The 20,036-nt window shown below is 36.5% G+C and overlaps 1 protein-coding gene across 3 annotated transcripts in view; it reads right to left on the reverse strand.

The window, feature by feature from the left end:
• Positions 1 to 608: 608 nt before the first annotated feature.
• The window catches only part of FBXO47 (F-box protein 47), a 28,212-nt gene continuing 8,784 nt past the window's right edge, over positions 609 to 20,036 (reverse strand). For 2 of the 3 annotated variants that reach the window (XM_072780353.1, XM_072780352.1), the window contains exons 6-11: positions 16,772 to 16,880; positions 11,468 to 11,644; positions 10,380 to 10,526; positions 9,565 to 9,707; positions 5,656 to 5,815; positions 609 to 4,991 (exon numbers count right to left, since the gene is read on the reverse strand). In XM_072780353.1, coding sequence (XP_072636454.1) covers positions 4,879 to 4,991; positions 5,656 to 5,815; positions 9,565 to 9,707; positions 10,380 to 10,526; positions 11,468 to 11,644; positions 16,772 to 16,880 — 849 coding nt within the window. In that variant the 3' untranslated portion in view covers positions 609 to 4,878. Of the gene's footprint in view, positions 4,992 to 5,053; positions 5,277 to 5,655; positions 5,816 to 9,564; positions 9,708 to 10,379; positions 10,527 to 11,467; positions 11,645 to 16,771; positions 16,881 to 20,036 lie in introns of those variants that run through there. The other variant, XM_072780354.1, reaches the window with a different exon arrangement.

Below are 20,036 nucleotides of genomic sequence, written 5' to 3' on the forward strand. Positions count from 1 at the left end.
GAAAAAAGTTACATCTGTAAAAGGAAGTTTTGTATAAATTTTATAAATTTGTCATGAGGCAATCCTGTCCTATAGAATGGGTATTGTACTTGGCCCACATCAATGCAGTCAAAACATCTCTAAATAATTGTAGATTACTTAGAAAAAATTAATATTTTTTATTACACTAATTTCTGCTTTCTTGACAAAAAATAGGGATTTGTATGAGAAAGTGATGTATTTTATTTCAGGAGAAAGAGGATATATTTTGAGAAACAGTTAAATAATGGAAAGATAAATGTTACTAAGTCTTGAACCACCTAAGACTCATTGTTCTGGGTATACAGAATCAAATCTAAACTTTTTGAGTTTGCAACTTGGCATGACATGATTTATTGAATTTCAAAAAATTTATTTGCTTTGAAGGGCTTAAATTGGCCTTATTCAGACTTCAGATCCCTTAAAAATATCATTTTAATTTTAAATTACTCAAGAAAAGGGAATTTCCCTTAATAAAAGACAAGCTTAGTGAAGTGAAAATTGTCTTTGTAGATTACATGCTTTGGCTTTATCACACTACAGATATTTGCTAAACCTAGAATGACCTCTTCTTCTTCTTCTTCTTCTTCTTTTTTTTTTTTTTTTTTTAAGATTTTATTTATTTATGAGAGAGAGAAAGGCAGAGACACAAGCAGGCTCCACACAAAGAGCCTGATGTGTGACTCAATCCCCCAACCCCAGGATCACGCCCTGGGCCAAAGACAGACGCTCAACCGCTGAGCTACCGAGGCATCCCTAGAATGACCTCTTCTAAGTTAGTTTTGCTTCCATCCATTTTAAACAAAAATAAAAACAAAGTCATATATAAAAGAAGAAACAGAAAAAGCCATTGACACAACTTCCATTATAAACTCAAACATGCTAAGTCAAGTACATTTAGACTTATGTAAGAAGTTCTTTGTTCTTAGAAAAACAGATCTTGTAGTTATGGGAAATTGCAGGTAATCCACGATACTTAATTTCATATTTTGGTTTCTGAAACTAATGTTAAACTACAATAACTGTAGTATTTGGAACATTAATTGTTGGGAATTTGGTCTCTGAATTAAATAGAATAGTACAGATTACTGTTCTACTTTAGATTATTGTTCAGTTTGTGAATTGTTGCCACGAAATGAAATTATTTGACTAAAGTGATTTATGTACTGTAATACTAAGCATAAATAGACATAGATATAGCTAATTGCAATATTATATTAAGATGTTTTGTGTTTTGATCATGGTAGAGCTATAACTAACAGCTTAAATAAAAATAAGTTCCTCCATAAAAAATAAAGAAATTATACTCAATGATTTGCATAATGACAAACTCTATACAAGTTAGAATGTTTCCAATTTAAGTTTTATTTTATTAATATTAATAAATAACAAATAAAGTTTAGCAAATATTTAGGTTATCAAAGACATTTTACCATAAATACAATATTTAAAAAATAACAATGCATATTTTTCAGTTTTGTACACATTTATAAGAAAGCCTTTCAAGGGCTAACCTAAAAATTTTTTAAAGTCTCTGGTTACTTGAGGAAATTTCTGGAGTTATATTTGCTTTCTTGTTGGAAAAACAATGTGTTCTTCGTACTTCGGCACTTTTTTTTTTTTTTTTTTAATCTAGAGAAGACTATCCAATACAGCTGTCTTTCAGGTCATCTTTCCTATCTTAGTGATGTTTCAATAAACCAAGGAGCATATGTTCATAACCTGATTTCTTACAGGTTTCACTGCTACCTGCTAGTGGAATTGAAAAGAAATCTGTAATCATATAACTGAGTACTATTCACTTAAAGAGATTAACTCTTAAGTAATAATCACACAAAGAGGTAAAGGTTTGTTTTTTATTACCATAAGATGGTTCTTCCAGTTCCATCTTTTCCTGCACACCTCATGTTTGCTCTAATCCTACTTCAGGTAGATGACTATCCTGGCAATAAAATCTTTGTTCGTAACAGAAGAACTGGAAGCATGAACTAAGTCATCAGAGGATGGGACAAGTGTGAAATAAGGTGTCTATTGTTCATGCTGTGGAGAGCAACCCAATAAGCAACTACTTGAACTTCCTGAGTGATTAAACCGCTTCCCAAACACAGCAATTTACTGCCTGCATTGTGAATACAATAAAGAAGTTGAGGGATCAGAAGGCCATCAGAAGAAATTACTCAAAAAAGTGTTAAGGATAGATGTTCCATGGTTTCTTAAGGTGCAGAGTATTTATCATAAGATATAAGCTTTAAATGAGTTTATAAGAAGTGTCCTTAGTTTATTAGTATGGTATTGTGTGTTTAGAATCAATAGTAAAGATAATGATGTATCATGGGGCTTGCTTTTTAGTAGAAGTAAAAATCAGCCTCAAATGAAAGTCAAAGGAGATGAGGGAATCACTATCAAAAGGAAAAAAAGAACTAGAAGGCCAGGTCAATCTTCTAACTTAGGAAAAGAATAGGATAAATTATTAGACCTGTTAGCAGCTCATGTTGTTCTGTTATGACTGTTCTAAAGTTAGTTAGAAATGGACAATCTCCTAGCATTTTTTAGGCTATGCATTTTTACCGATACTCCTTTTTTGATGGCACCGTGTCTATACTGTCCCTTAAACATTGATACCAGTGATAACCATATGTACTTTTGCAAGCTAATCTCCCACTTTAACATTTGATGTCACACTTTATTCCTGATGACAAATGCGTTTGGCAAACAAACAAACAAAAAAACACTGAGCTGCTAAATTGAGGAAATTGCAAGTTTGGTTGCAATTTTATTTTTATCTATTAATAACCAAATGAGGAACTTGTCAGTTTACTTTTTATTGGTAGCAAGACAACTTCATTTTCTGTTGCATCCAAAGAATGAACTCGATTTTTTTATGTTCCAACTTTTGGGGCAGAGTGAGATAATAATCTCACAATTAGCCAGGATAATACAATATGTTTGAAAAATTTTATAGCAGCAGTCATGTCAATTCAAGTGTATAACGAGATTCAAAATTTTGTAAATGTGCTGAAAATAATCACTGTGGGGACTTCGATAATTCAAGGAAACTTCACAAGGCCAGATTTCTTTCTCTAAGAGAATGAGACTTAACATCTATTGAGTAAAATACTAAAAATATTCACTGTTAATATTAAAGTTTTTACTATCCCTCCTCAAATAATTTAATGGGCATATTTTGCTAACTTGGAATCACCAGTGTTTTGATAAATAAGTGGGTTAGGCTTTTCAGAGCATGTATAGGAAAAAGAGTGAGAGAGGGGGAAGAAAAGGCTAAAAGCAAGGTATTACTTCGTATTTTGGTATCTGCCAATTTTTAATCTTTATAATTTAATGGTGAGTGAATTATTAAAATGAGAGGAAGAAAATGAAGCTAAGATAAAAGCAAGAACTCTGTTTCTACACGAATATACAAATACTGAACTCTAGAGAAAAAATTCCTGCCACTGATGGAATTATAGCTGGATGATCCATCAGGAAAAAGTAGTTAATTTCTGACATTCCAAAAATGAAGGTAAGTGTTTATGCTACTGAAATATAGTAAAATCTTATCACAATTTCTATTTTCTCCAAAATGTTCACTCTTCCTCAATCCTACTAAATCTCTGAGCCCCTCTTACCAAACACCTGAGAATTTTCCATAATTTACACCCCATTTTTGTGAGTAGTTTCTATATTTTCTAGTGTTCCTTTCCTTCCTCAGCTACAGAGTTAAGTCAAGGGCTTAGGAAAAGAAAGCCAGACTCTGAGAAGTCCAGGGGGAAGGAGTATGTCTTTAACAGAAATAAAATGATCAAACCCAAGGAGAAGAAAATGGGAGATCCAGGAGGGCCCCGGCATGATTTCAGCCCTGTTACACTATTAGTTTCAATTTTAATAGTAAAAGCAGTGGGTAAATGCTAGTAAGACTGAAATAGTCCTGGAGCTTCCTGGAATCCATTTACTTGAGTGAAAACTCCACCCTCTCAGGGCTGCTCTAGCCAATGCATGCTGCTTCCAGTTTCCTTCAAGTTCCACTCTTTAGACAGGGAGGAAAGCTTTAGGAAGAAGTGCAAATTATTTGTAAAGATTGTTCTGGCAGCAGAACAGGTACTTTATTTTATATTTTCCCTTATTTGCAACATTTTACTCTAATCTCCAGGAAGGCATAAAAGATGATTTAATTGTATTAAGACAACGTATACTTTCCTCTATTTATAGACTTTTGTCTTAAAGAGGAAAATGTATATGTGTATATGTATATATACATATACACACACACACATATATATGTATGAATATGTATAGATCCACTTCCTTTGGTTTTTGGTTTTTGATTAGTTCATGCAAAACATGAACAAAATATAATGTTTTTGTAATCATATGCCAAAAAGGTGGTAAAAGATGTGATTTATATCTGTACATTCCAAAACATCATATTGCAGATCCTCACAAAACATTCTAGATTATGTCTACAGAACCTCAGCAAAGAGAACAGATATAAACCATTTAGTGAATTTGAGTCAGCTCTACCTAGAAAACAATTTTCCCTTGCTTCAAACATCCACACATACAGGTTAGCCCCAGATTCTCGGACACTAATGCTGTATTGAGTTGGGTGTGAGGTTTACCAAAATCTGGAGAGGCACAGCTTGTTTTCCCGAGAAATCTCAATACACTCTTGGATTTGCCTGTAATTTTTATGTTAGTAATAGGGCAAGCAGTTGCTTCTAAAATTCTGTACAGCTTTTGAGTTCTTAGGTCACTTAGGTGATAAAAAGTCCCATGGCTGCTGTTCTTTGAGGGTGGAAAAGTAGCACTCTTGGAATTGTTAGTTCAGTGAGGTATTCTCTCAATGCAAGGCTTTTTGAGTATTTAGGTAGAAAGAGTATTCATGGTCAAATACAAGACTTCCTTATGGAAGTTAGCCTGAGCATGCACAAGATGGAACAGATTCAAGAAGCTTCTGTCATCTTCGTCACGGTCTCCTGTATGCCCCACACAGGAATGGACAGTAGGGAAAAGGAAATGACAGTTAAATTTTTAAATACATGATTTATTTGGAACAAGATGTTCCAATTTTCCCTAATAATATGTAACAGAAGACTTCTTAGTGATCTTTACTAAGTCAGATGTTAACACTGAAATCAGGGAATCAGATAAGAGCTCTATATAAGAAGTCAGCAGAAAAGGATGCTGGTCCATGCTTTACTGCCTCTAACTCCATGACCCTGGGCAAGTCAAATAATTTCTCTTCACCTTAGTTTTCTCATCTGTAAAACAGGGTTAATTATCATGTTGGCTACCTAATAAAACTATACAATAATATATGTTGCAACAAAACAACATAGGGCATTATTATGATGTTTATGATAGATGGTAAGTGAGCAAGTGAGCATTTTGCTGTGCAAAACTGAAACTCGTTCCTTTCAGAGCAGACTCTTTAGGTTTTCCATTAAAATCCATATGAGATATAAAAAGGAGCAAAACCAAGAGCTAAATATATCTTGTGGAAAAACAAACAAACAAAGGTCTGCTTCTTCTATTCTTGGTTTGGAAATAAAAGTCTCCATGGAATTAGCTCTGTTTTCAATGGAGACCAGGATGCATTTTAGTCACACCTGTGCACCGTCTACACGCATTCTCACTCACCGGACATAACTGACTGCAGCATTTCCATTATAACACATGCAAACGCATTTGCCACACTCTGTAGGAAGTTATTTCTTTCCACTGGAGTGCTAAAGACTTTACAGACTTTTTGCATCATTTTAACTGCCCAATCCATGCAGTAGAGTTCTTTCTCACATACCTGATTTAGATAACGAAAAGAGTTACGGTAAATCTTCATGTGAAGAAAACTGTAGAATTTGAAAATGGTACTGACAATGATGCTTTATGACTTTACAGAAGTTATTACACATGACATCATATTGAGTTTATAAGTGGGAAATGCTTTTACATCTAATTCTCCTTTGCTTTCAAATGGTACAATTTTAGTGGCAAAAAATATGATGTAAATAAAAGCTTTGTTCAAGATTATCATAGCACATTATTTATTAATGTAAGAACTAATATCGCAAATATTAAACACATCAAAAATAAGATTTCTGCTCATTTATTCACTTGGTTAATATTTACTGAGCAGATGTTAAAAGCTAGAGATACAGTGGTTAAGCCATAAAGACAGGGCCTCTATTTTCCAGAAATTCAATAAGGGTGACAAACAGGCAATTTTATTTTATTTTATTTTATTTTTTGCAATTTTATTATTTACATATTTTATTTATGTATTTATGTATGTATGTATGTATGTATGTATGTATTTATTTATGATAGACACAGAGAGAGAGAGAGGCAGAGACACAGGAGGAGGGAGAAGCAGGCTCCATGCCGGGAGCCCGACGCGGAACTCAGTCCCGGGACTCCAGGATCACGCCCTGGGCCAAAGGCAGGCGCTAAACCACTGAGCCACCCAGGAATCCCTATTTACATATTTTAAACATTTTATTTATTTATTTAAGAGAGAAAGAGAAACCATGAGCAGAGGGGAAGGGCAGAGGGAGAAGCAGACTCCCTGGTGAGCAGGGAGCCCGACGTGGGACTCAGTCCCAGGACTCTGGTATCATGATCCAAGCCCAAGGCAGACGCCCAAACCAACTGAGCCACCCAAGTGCCCCAACAAACAGGCAATTTTAATAGGCAAGAGAACTATGGTGACTCCACCATGAAAGCTGCAGGGAATATTTACCTATTATTTAAAAGATAAAAATTTTTTTAATTTTTTAAAAAATTTATTTATGTATGATAGTCACAGAGAGAGAGAGGCAGAGACACAGGCAGAGGGAGAAGCAGGCTCCATGCACCGGGAGCCCGATGTGGGATTCGATCCCGGGTCTCCAGGATCGCGCCCTGGGCCAAAGGCAGGCGCTAAACCGCTGCGCCACCCAGGGATCCCCAAAAGATAAAATTTTTTTTTAAGATTTTATTTATTTATTCATGAGACACACACAGAGAGAAAGGCAGATACACAGGCAGAGGGAGAAGCAGGCTCCATGCAGGGAGCCCGACCTGGGACTCAATCCCAGGTCTTCAGGATCACGCCCTGGGCCAAAGGCGGTGCTAAACCACTGAGCACCAGTGCTGCCCAAAAGATAAAATATTTAAGGACACTTGGGTGGCTCAGTTGGTTGGATGTCTGACTTCAGCTTGAGTTGTGATTCCAGGATCCTGGGATCCCGCCCAGCATCTGCTGCTCTGCTCAGCAGGGAGGGAGTCTGCTTCTCCCTCTCCCTCTGCCTCTCTTCCCCTTCTATATCGCCCCCCCCCATTTATGCTCTCTCTCTCACTCAGTCTCAAATAAATAAAATCTTTAAAAAAATAAAAGATAAAATATTTAGCGATTACATGTTAATTAAAACTGGCCAGAAGGAAAGAGGTTTATTTACTAACATTCTAATTTAATTCACTCAGCCAAATAATACACAGCATGAAGATAAACCATATAGTAGTGCAACATTTAGTTATAACGTAAACCTGGCAGGAAAGATTCGTTGACTATATATTAAGTGTAACGCACTCTTCCAGATACTATGAAAAAAATAAGCCACCCAGTCCTGGATGTCAAAGAACTCTCAATCTCTTCTGGGAGATGATTTACCACACATACAATGGCTTAAGAACACTAGTAGTAAACGAAGATAAAAGACAAATCTGAAACCACTTAGAGAAAATCAGTGATCAGAGTTGAGATGTTTATCGGAGATTTTCTAGGGAAGTCACCCGAAGTGACGTGCTTTTCATTCTACTTGCTATAGTGCTGCCAAAGTGACTTTCCAAAAACTTAAAACTGATCATGTCTCTCACCTTCTTAAAACTTTTCAGCAGCTTCCTAGTAGAGGATATGTTCAAGCCCCACAGAATGGCTGACAAAGCCCTTCCTTACCTAGCCTTTCCCTTCCTATCTAGCCTTACCTCCTCCTCCTCCTCCTCCTCCTCCTCTGCACATATTACTCCAGAAGTAATACTGAGCTGCTTACAGTCCTGCACATATAGCCATGCAGTTCCATTTCTCTCTCTCTGAGGCAATCTGCTTAATTACTAAAATAAATATTTACACTGAGAATGTAGTTAACTTAGTAGTTTTCTTCACAGTTTCACATTATAAGAAGAGCCACAGAGGTTTCTCATGTTTTAAGCAGTTGGGCTGGTAAAGGTCCTTGTCTCCATTCCATAGGAAATGGATTACATTCAGTCACTCCTGACAAGAGTCACCTGGAAGATTATTCCAGTGCTTCTGAAGCACTGGTTGGGATGGCATCTGTGATGGTAGCCAAATCAATGACATTTCTATGTAACTCATGCAGGTACACCCTTGAATAATTTGTACCTCCCCCCAATCTCCTGGCAAATTCCTCCTATCCATTTTTAAAAACATATTTCTACTGAGGCTAGGGAAGCCCTGTCTGTGCTCTGTATTCACCCAACATTGGTTCCTCTCTGCTACCTCTGTTTGTGTTTTTTTGTACATATATTTTTGTACTTATCACACTGAACTTATTTATATGTACCTTGATATCTCAAAGACCTTAAGCAGCTTTTGGTAGAAGATTTTTTCTATTAATTTCCATAGTCTTAGAATCTCATACAGTATATGGCCCATAGTAAAGCACTCAATTTGTATTGAATGAATATTTGATATATTTTTAATGTTTTATTTATTAGTATTATTTTTAGAGAGAGAGTATGAGGGGGGTGGGGGAGGAACAGAGAGAGAAGGAGAGAATCTAGGCAGGCTCCATGTCTAGCATGGATTCTGACGCTGGGTTAGATCTCATGACCCTGAGATCCTGACCTGAGCCAAAATCAAGAGTCGGATACTTAACTAACTGAGCCACCCCGTTTAATGCCTCTTTAATGTTTTCTTTTGAGAAACATTTTAACTATACAAAAGTGGAGATAATAGTATAATGAACTTCCAATAGCCATTCCCTAGTTTCATCACTTACTGATCCTGTTTCCTCTTTACTACCATTTACTTTCACATCCTCTCCCTGCTGCCCACTGATTATTTTGAAGCAAATCATAAAAAGTGTTTTTAAATGGAATTTTAGAAAAAGAATATAACTTGGCAGAGCTGCATAATGAAAATATGGACATAAAGTGGGGAGACGTTAATATAAGGAACAATTCCAAATATGATATGATAATATATAGATTTTTAAGTATACATAAAAATATATGCTTAAATACTTATTCTTTTTTTTAAAGGTTTTATTTATTTATTTATTCATGAGAGACACACAGAGAGAGAGAGGCAGAGACACAGGCAGAGGGAGAAGCAGGCTCCATGTGGGGAGCCCGACATGGGACCTGATCTCAGGTCTCCAGGATCAGGCCCTGGACAGAAGGCAGCGCTAAACTGCTGAGCCACCCAGGCTGCCCTTAAATACTGATTCTTTCAAAATGTTTTGAACATATTTCTGTTCCTTCAGGGCAGCTCCTTGGTAAGCCAACTATCATGGTAAACAATTTGCTAGAGAAAAATTTGTTCTTACTTACCAAAGCCAAAAAGACAATGAGCTTTGCCAGTTCAATGGCCCGTCCATTCACAGCTTTACTAGCCATGAAAGTGAAACAGATGTTGTTCCCACTTAGGATTAGGAGACGTGCATTATTCTCTAGAAGCCATTCACGGGGAACCACTTTTATTAGAGGAAGAACAGTTATTTGGTGAGAAATTATATAATAGTTCTAGTAAACATCATTAAATACATGCAATATTATATCGCCTTATTGGAAATACTAGTGCCAAGGAAAAAGCTCAGAAAAAGTGCTTTAGTTTTGCAATTACAGCATTCAACCAGAGACAGAGATTACTGCCAAGTTATGGTGGCTTTTACAAATGTCCTAGTAATATAGTCAAAGCATTCCTCCTACACATAGATCAAAAGGCAAGATGGTCTAATTCTGTATAAGGAAAGAAATCTTATAAAATTTAGAATCTAAAAGATTCTGCAAGAATTTAAGAAAAAATTGTTTTCCTTCTCCTGTGCCAACAGGAGAGGGCTTTCTTCTTATGCAACCTAGGAGGTTGTTTGTGAGAATTTGCAAAATGGGAATAATAAAGGTAATTTAATTATGAAACTTTCAAATAATAATAGTAATAAACATACATATTAATTGGCAACTGGAGGAAAGGAAGTTGACTATATGCATTCTCTTCAGATATAATGCCAAACTCTTTAAATATTTTAGAACATTTAGTGATTTTGAATAGGCAATTCATTTGTTACCTGTAGCATTATCCTTACAATTTTATAACTGTCTTCTAAGAATACATTTCAACTACTCTATGTGTTAAATATGTATTTTACCTGATAGTTCATCTACAAGACTGATAACATCATCTGCTGTCCACTCTTTGGTGCCTGTGTCATACAGTAATTTAATAGCATCAGCCAAATCTTTCAGACTGGATTCATCCGTAGGTCCTTCTATCATTTTCTGCCAAACCACCTGTCCTGGATAATTGAAACAAAAACTAGGCTATGACAGAATAGTTGGCTTTGTGATAAAGACTTCATGGAAAGGAAATTGAATTGCATTATGGAATCCCATTGCTTATATATGCTACTTTCATAGTGAAAAGTCAATTCTGCTAACAGTATAAATGTGAATGTCTCTGACTGCTGTGATGAAGTTTAGCAAAAATAGCTACACGAAGTAAAGAAAACATAGTTTCACCAAGCAGAACAGCACTTCTAGTTCAAAGATAATGCTACTCCTGTAACAAAAATGATAATAAACAATTAATATAATCTTACTAAAATCAGATGAAATCTGATAACCTCCCCAAAAGAGACCACACTGTATTTGAGTATCTTCCAAACATTAATATGAAAATACAGTAATCCAGTCAAGTTTTGAATATTTGCCTATGACCAATTCTCTTTGTGAATTACACACAATAAAATTTAATCCCAGATCGGTTTCCTGCTGATACTTTAAACTGGTAACCTCCTAACGTAGTCAACATAAACCAAAGAACTGCACACTAATATTAACAATAATCTAAGTAAAACTTAATTAGAAAGACAAAAAATGCAAATAATCATATTATGCATCCAAAATTAAGTAAATGTCAATTTCAACTACTACTGTGCTTTACAGACACTGTGATTCCCTTCTAGCAGCAAACATAATCTCGAGGTGAGGTAATGTTTACAAATGAAAGATAGTGATCTTTAGGTATACCAGAGATGATGGGAATATATTTGGTAATGGCCTGTAGTCTTGAAGCTTAAGCTATGCATAAGCTAAAGTTGTGTACATCTATGAAATCATGAAACATAGTTCAGTCATAAGGAATGAGGAAAGTGAGCAGGTACAAAAAGATATGCTTTCTAAAATAGAAGTAATTAACCAGTTTTGTAACATACATCCCCCCAAAATGTATGCTCACCATCTTGAGGAGATACTGGTCCGAAGATGATATACAATAATCTTGCCTGATTCACCATTGGCCATGGTTTTAATATACGTGTCAACCAAAAAGCAGAATCACTTTGATGTGTCCAGTGATCAAGCAGGACGTTCCTACAGAACAGTCTGATCCTTAATTCCAGTTTTCGGGCACTTCCTATGAAGACAAAATAATTATATAAACCATTCTTCCTAGAAAGGCTGATATGGGGATGCCTGGGTGGCTCAGTGTTTGAGCGTCTGTCTTTGGCTCAGTTCATGATCCCAGGGTCCTGGGATGGAATCCCACATTGGGCTCCCCACAGGGCGCCTGCTTCTCCCTCTGCCTATGTCTCTGCCTCTCTCTCTCTGTGTCTCTCATGAATAAATAAAATCTTAAAAAAAAAGAAAGGCTTATATGCATATTGGATATGCACGTGGATATGGTCAGTGATAGATGTCTGTAATATACTTTGTACTATAAGTGTTATTTCATTTTCCTCTGTAATAATTTTAGATTATGAAGGGACTCTTTTTTAAAGAATTCTATTGAGGGACACCTGGGTGGCTCAGTGGTTGAACGTCTGCCTTTGGCTCAGGGTGTGTTCCCAGGTTCTTAGGATTGAGCCCACATGGGGCTCCCCCACAGGGAGCCTGCTTCTTCCTCTGCCTATGTCTCTCCCTCTCTCTGTATCTTTCACGAATAAATAAATAAAATATTTTAAAAATAAAGAATTCTATTGAGATAGACACATCATACAATTCAGTGGTTTTAGTATATTCACAGAGATGTACACCCAGTACCAAGTCAATTTTAGAATATTTTCATCACTTCAAAAAGAAATCCTGTTCTTTTAGCTATCACCCCCAACCCTCTATTCTTTACCACCCCTAGCCTTAACCAATAATCTACCCTCTATCTCTAAAGATTTCCTTTTTCTGGACATTCATATGAATGAAATCATATAGTATGTAGTCTTTTGTGACTGGCTTCTTTCACTTAGCATGTTTTCAAGTTCCACCCATGTTATGGCATCTATCAGTACTTCCTTCATTTTTATGGCCAAATAATATTCCGTTGCATAGATATACCTCATTTTGCTTATCCATTCACCCACTGATGGACATTTTGATAGTATCCACCTGTTGGGCATTATAAATAATGCTGTTCTTAACATTTGTGTACCAATTTCTGTGTGGACATATGTTTTAATTTCTCTGTGGATATACCTAGGAGTGGAGTTTTGGGGTCATACAGTAACTCTTTACTCATTTGAGGAACTCAGGCTGCTCTCCAAAGTGGCTGTACCATCTTACATTCTGACCAGCAATGTATGAAGGTTCCAATTTCTCCATATTCTCACCAACATTTGTTGTTCTCTGACTTTTTGATTCTAGCCATCCTACTGGGAATGAAGTGGTATCTTGTGGTTGTGTTATTAAACAGACTTATTAAAATACATATAATTTACATACCAAATAATATACCCATTTAAAGTATATAATTCAATAGTTTATAATCTATATTATTGGGGTACCTGGTTGGTTCAGTTGGAAGATGCAACTCTTGATGTTGGAGTTATGGGTTCATACCCCATGTTAGGTGTAGAGATTACTTAAATAAACAAACTTTTTTTTAAAGATTTATTTATTTATGATAGACATAGAAAGAGAGAGAGAGGCAGAGACACAGGAGGAGGGAGAAGCAGGCTCCATGCCGAGAGCCCGACGTGGGACTCGATCCCGGGACTCCAGGATCGCGCCCCAGGCCAAAGGCAGGCGCCAAACTGCTGAGCCACCCAGGGATCCCCTTAAATAAACAAACTTTTAAAAATATATTATCTTATTAATTTTTTAATTATAGAAAAATGTATTTCTATATCTTTATATACATATAAGTAATATATAACAATGTTTGCCATCTTAACCATTTTTAAAGTATAAAATACAATGGCATCACTTACATTCACAATGCTGTTCCACCTCACAACTTTTATTTCTAAAACTCTTTATTACCCCAAGAGAAACTCTATAATCATTAAGCAATAACTTCCTATTTCCCTCTGCCCCCAGTTCCTAATAACCTCAAATCTGCTGTTTTTATGAATTTGCTTGTTTAAGGTACTTCATTTAAGTGGAATCACAATATTTGTCCTTTTGTGTCTGACTTATTTCACTTATCATGTTTTCCAAGTTCATCCATTTTAGCATGTATCAAAACTTCACTCCTTTTTATGGCTGAAAAATATTCCATTGTATGGATACACCATATTTTGTTTATCCATTCATCTGTTGATGAATATTTGGGTTGTTTCCAATTTTGGCTTTTGCGAATAACACTGTGGTGAACATTAGCATATAAGTATCTTTCCAAGTCCCAGCTCTCAATTCCCTTAGGAATACCTAGGAGTGGAATTATTTGGCAATGTGATAATAATATGTTTAGCTTTTTGAGAAACAATCAAGTTGTTTTCCATAGTGATGGCATTGTTTTACATCTTTATACCACTTATGTTCTACTTACTTGTAGGTAAGACAAGAGTAAATAGAAAGTCCACCAGTAATCTAAGGTCATATGAAATAAGTACCCCCTGAGGTAGTAAGCCGAGTAACACAGACGTTTAGAGGACAGAGATTACTGAAGGCCTGAGGATCAGGAAAGGGTTTACAGAGGAAGTCAGGCAAATTGGGTCTTAAAAGATGGTATTTTAGGGGATAAAAAAAGAGAGAGAGATGAATAAAAGATATGAATAGAAATGTTTAAGAGATGTGTGAGATACAGTGAGGAGAGTGATAAAGACTACTCTTATGTCAAACAGATACAGAGAACAGTAGGGAATAAATTTGAAAAAGTGGGTTGGGGGCTGGCTCAGCGGTTAACCATCTGCCTTCGGCTCAGGGCGTGATCCTGGAGTCCCAGGATTGAATCCCACATCAAGCTCCTTGCATGGAGCCTAGTTCTGTCTCTGCCTCTGTCTCTCTCTGTGTCTCTCATGAATAAATAAATAAAGTCTTAAAAAAAAAAAAAGTAGGTTGGGATTAGAATGTGAAGGCCAGTATAAACATTTGGATTTTATTTTGAAGACATCAGGAAGCCAATAAATTTTTTTGATCCAGAGAGGGACATGATAAATTAATTTTGTTATTGTTTCATTGGGCTTCTAATCTGCCTTTTGATCTATAATTTGATTTCATAATGAAATAGCTCAAGCTGTCAGAAAAGCAGAGATACTACAACAAATACTGTGTACCAATCACTTAGCTTTGTCAAAGCTTTACTTTTTGCTACATTTGCTTCAGATTTTAAAAAATAAATAAAACATAGGTACAGTTACAGCTTCTTGTATATCATTCCCAATCCTCTTCCCCTTCAACCTCAGAGGTAATCAGCATCTTGAATTTGGGTTTTGACTTTCTTGTACTAGTCAGTATTCTCCAGAAAAATAGAACACACACACACACACACACACACACACACACAGAAAAAAATTTATTTTGAAGAATTAGCTCACAAGACTGTAGAGATTTGGCAGTCCAAAATCTGCAGGGTATGCTGGCACACTAGAGACCAGAGAAGAGTTTTAGTTCAAGTACAAAGGCAGTCTGCTGGTAGAATTTTTCTTGCTTGGGAGGTCAGTTTTTTTCTACTAAGTCCTTCAAGTGATTGATGAGACCTACTCATGTTATGGAGGGTAATCTTTATTCAAAGTCTACTGATTTATTTATTTATTATTATTTTTAAAGATTTTATTTATTTATTTGACAGAGAGAGAGAGAACAAGCAGGGGAGTGGCAGGCAGAGGGAGAGGGAGAAGCAGGGAGCCTGATGCACGGCTCATTACAAGGCTGGATCCCAGGATGAGGGGATCATGACCTGAGCTAAAGGCAGATGCTTAACTGACTGAGCCACCACGCATCTGGTCTACTGGTTTAAATGTTAATCTCATCTAAGAAATAATGTAGAGAAACATCTAGAATAATGTTTGACCAAATATTTGGGTACTGTGGCCCAGCCAAGTTAAACTTAACATCACATCTCCCAACTATGGTCTTATATTTTTTAATATATGTATGTTACCATAAAAAATACATAGAGTTATTTTGCATGTTTTTAATTTGTATATAAATAGTATCATATTGAAAATATCCTTTGGTTATCTTTTTCAATTTATATATATATTTTTAAGATTTTATTTATTTATTCATGAGAGACACAGAGAGAAAGAGGCAGAGACACCCACAGGCAGAGGGAGAAGCAGGCTCCATGCAGGGAGCCTGATGTGGAACTCGATCCCGAGTCTCCAGGATCATGCCCTGGGATAAAGGCAGTGCTAAACTGCTGAGCCACCCGGGCTACCCTCAACTTACATTTTGAGATTTATCCATATTACTACATGTGGCTTTGGTTCACTCATTTTAACTACTAATGGTTTTCACTGTATGGATACTTAATTCATTTATCCATTCTCCTGATGATGGGCATTTAGATTGTAGGCAGTTTTTTTTTTTTTAAAGATTTTATTTATATATTCATGAGAGACACACAGAGAGAGGCAGAGACACAGGCAGAGGGAGAAGCAGGCGCCATGCAGAGAGCCCGACATGGGACTCGATCCCGGGTCTCCAGGATCACGTCCCTGGCTGAAGGCAGTGCTAAACCGCTGAGCCACCCGGGCTGCCCCTGTAGGCAGTTTTTCATGGTTACATGCTGTTATGCTCATTCTTTTAAAAAATTTTTAAAATATTTTATTTATATGAGAGACACAGAAAGAGAGGCAGAGACACAGGCAGAGGGAGAAGCAGGCTCTCCTCAGGGAGCCCAGTGTGGGACTCAATCCAAGGACCCCAGGATTATGCCCTGAGCCTAAGGCAGGGGCTCAATCACTGAGCCACCCACGTGCCCCTCCATCCAGTCTTAAACAATAAAATATTATTAATACAGTTGAGCCCTCCGAATACTTCTTTCTCTAATCATATGCCATGTTTGCCTCAAAATCTAATTCAGTATTTATCATCCCCTTATATTTCTTTTTTTAAAATATTTTACTTATTTATTCATGAGAGTGAGAGAGAGAGAGAGAGAGAGAGAGGCAGAGCAAGAAGCAGGCTCCATGCAGGGAGCCCGACGTGGGATGCGATCCCAGGTCTCCAGGATCGCGCCCTAGGCCAAAGACAGGCACCAAACCCCTGAGCCACCCAGGGATCCCCCATGGTTGACTTTTAAATATACTTTTGAGCTCTGCTTTTTTTTTTCTATTTTAATATCTGTATAATATTACCTGTGAGCTATAGTTTTTTTTTTTACCTGGTTTGCTGCAGACAGCGGTCTGCATCTTGCGGGAGAGATTAGTCAGTTCACATAAGAAGTTATATACACGATGGCACTCAAGTTCATCCCAACCTGCTGTTAAGGTCTGAGAATAGTAAAATAAAGGAAACATTGCAGATGTTCAGATCATCAAATCAAAATGTAAGTCACTACTAGCTTATGAGCATAACTGCTGTAGCACATGATCGAAGTAACATACAATTTTTATCCACGATGGAATGTTAAAATTAAAATTAAAAAGAAAATTTACATAAAGAAATCCTAGAAATGCTCCAAGATCCAATTTTTTTTTTTTTTTTTTTTGGTTGTAAAGGGAGTATTATTTCAGAGAACTTTCAAATGGTACTGAATCTTGAACTCTGGCAGTATGGGTAAAATAACAAAGGCCAAAATCCTAGGACACACATTAGAGATCTGATTCACAACCATACGGTGGTTTAGTTTTAGACTATAATAAAATCCCTTTGTCTTCTTCTGGTTAATCATTTATGATATTGCTTACAAATGACAGTGATCTCATTTTAATGTGACAATTATGAGCATTTATTATTAACATTTTGATGTGAACAAGCAAAAAATTTTTATTAGGACAAAGTTTAATAATTGTCTTTGAGCCAACCAGACTGTACAGTTAAACATATATGAAAAGGAAATTCAGGGCAGCCCCGGTGGCTCAGCGATTTAGCGCCACCTTCAACTCAGGGTGTATTCCTGGAAGCCCTGGGATCGAGTCCCACATTGGGCTCCCTGCATGGAGCCTGCTTCTCACTCTCCCTGTGTCTCTGCCTTTCTCTCTCTCTCTCTCTCTCTCTCTCTCTCTCTGCGTCTCTCATGAATGAATAAATAAAATCTTAAAAAAAAAAAAGGAAAGGAAATTCAAATGGCTCACCACTATTGTTAGATTTTGAAAAAGGTTGACTAATGATTTAAATTTTTCTTAAAGTAGGGATGCCTGGGTGGCTCAGCAGTTGAGTGTCTGCCTTCGGCTCAGGGAGTAATCCTGGAGTTCCAGGATGGAGTCCCATATCGGGCTCCCTGCATGGAGCCTGCTTCCCCCTCTGCCTGTGTCTCTGCCTCTCTCTCTCTCTGTCTCTCATGAATAAATAAATATTTTTTTAAAATAATAAAATAATAAGTTTCTCTTAAAGCAGTTGAACTGGATTTTAGTTGTTTATTTATTTATTTACTTATATTTTATTCATGAGAGACACACAGAGAGAGACAGAAAGAGAAGCAGGATCCCTGCATGGAGCCTGATGTGGGACTTGATCCCAAGACCCCAGGATCATGACCTGAGCCAAAGGCAGATGTTCAACCATTGAGCCACCCAGGTGCCCTGGATTTTAGTAGTTTAAAAATTAATCTCTTTCTCTGTGGAAGGACATAGAAGAAACTGCTAACAATGGTTACTTCTGTTGAAAGGAACTTGGTGGACCAGCAACAGGCCTTGATGGTAGACTTAATTTTCACTTTATACAACTTTGTACCTTTTGAATTTTATATAAATATATGTTTATATTACGTCTCTACCCACCTCCCATCCCCCAAAAGCAAAAGTCTATCTTAGAAAAGGGATGGTAGGAGGGCGTAGGCTACCAGAATCTGGGCTTGCAGATGGTGGCTGGCAAGCTGGGATACAGAGCAAGACTGTTGTAAACCTTGCAAAGTTGTGTAAGTTTTAAATAAGTTATTACAGTTGATCCTTGAACAAGACAGGGGATGGAGTGCTGACACCCCTGCACAGTAAAAAATATGCATATAGCTTTTGGCTTGCCTAAAACTTAACTATTTAATATCTACCGCTGACTGCAAGTCTTACCAATAACATAGTCAATTGACATACATTTTGTATGATATGTGTATTGTCTACCGTATTCTTACAACAAAGTGAAAGAAAAGAAAATGTTATCAAGAAAATCCTAAAACAGGGATGCCTGAGTGGCTCCATGGTTGAGCCTATGCTTTCGGCTCAGGATGTGATCCTGGGGTCCTGGGATCGAGTCCCACATCGGGCTCCGTGCTAGAAGCCTGCTTCTCTCTCTGCCTATCTCTCTGTGTCTCTCATGAATAAATAAATAAAATCTTTAAAAAGAAAAGAAAATTATAAAACAAAGAAATCATAAGGGAGAAGTAATATATTTACAGTACTGTATTTATTAAAAAAAATCTGTATATAAGTAGACCTGGACAGTTCAAATCCATGTTGTTCAAGGGTAAACTGTACATTTAAACTACTTAGAATATAATAGATTAATAATATATCATTAATATTGAATAACATTAAATAATAGTATTATCTTATTATCTTCTTTTTTTTTTAAGATTTTATTTATTTATTCATGAGAGACAGAGAGTGAGAGAGGCAAAGACACAGGCAGAGGGAGAAGCAGGCTCCATGCAGGGAACCTGATGCGGGACTCGATCCTGGGATTCGGGAATCACGCCCTGGGCCAAAGGCAGGCACCAAACCGTTGAGCCATCCAGGCGTCCTATCTTCTTTGTTTATAATAAAAGATTAGTCAAAAACTTTTAAAAAATCATGTAGTTGATTTCTTATTTTATCAGCTTAATTGAGATAAAATTGACATATAACATTGTCTAAGTTAAAGTGTACAATGTAGTGATTTTATATATGTATATATTGCAAAATAATTACCACAATAAGGTTAGTTAACACACACATCTACCATCTCCCAAAGCTACACTTTTTTTTCACTTCTAAAATCATATTTTATTTATTTATATATATATATATATTTTAAGATTTTATTTATTTATTCATGAGAGACACAGAGAGACAGAGAGAGAGAGAGAGGCAGAGACATAGGCAGAGGGAGAAGCAGGCTCCATGCAGGGAGCCCGATGTAGGACTCGATCCCAGGACTCCAGGATCACACCCTGGGCTGAAGGCAGGCACTAAACTGCTGAGCCACCCAGGGATCCCTAAAATCATATTTTAAATAACTAGCTCAAAACTAAAAAATTATTATACACACATGCACCACCCACAAGACTTCTAGTCTTTACAATTGGCTGGAAAGTTCAAGGATATTCCTGTAGAGCAAATAAATGTTAAATGTTCTTCCCCTCAAGAAATTCAAGAAAAAAAAATCTGAGGTGGCAGACACATTATTAGACTAACACTTCCTCAAATCTTTATAATTTTATCTTGTTCTCCTTTAGATTACTATTATTTTTATTAACTTACAGAAAGGTAGACTACATACTCTACTTGTTAACA

Source organism: Canis lupus, chromosome 16 (assembly GCF_048164855.1).
Source record: "Canis lupus baileyi chromosome 16, mCanLup2.hap1, whole genome shotgun sequence".
Lineage (NCBI taxonomy): Eukaryota > Metazoa > Chordata > Mammalia > Carnivora > Canidae > Canis > Canis lupus.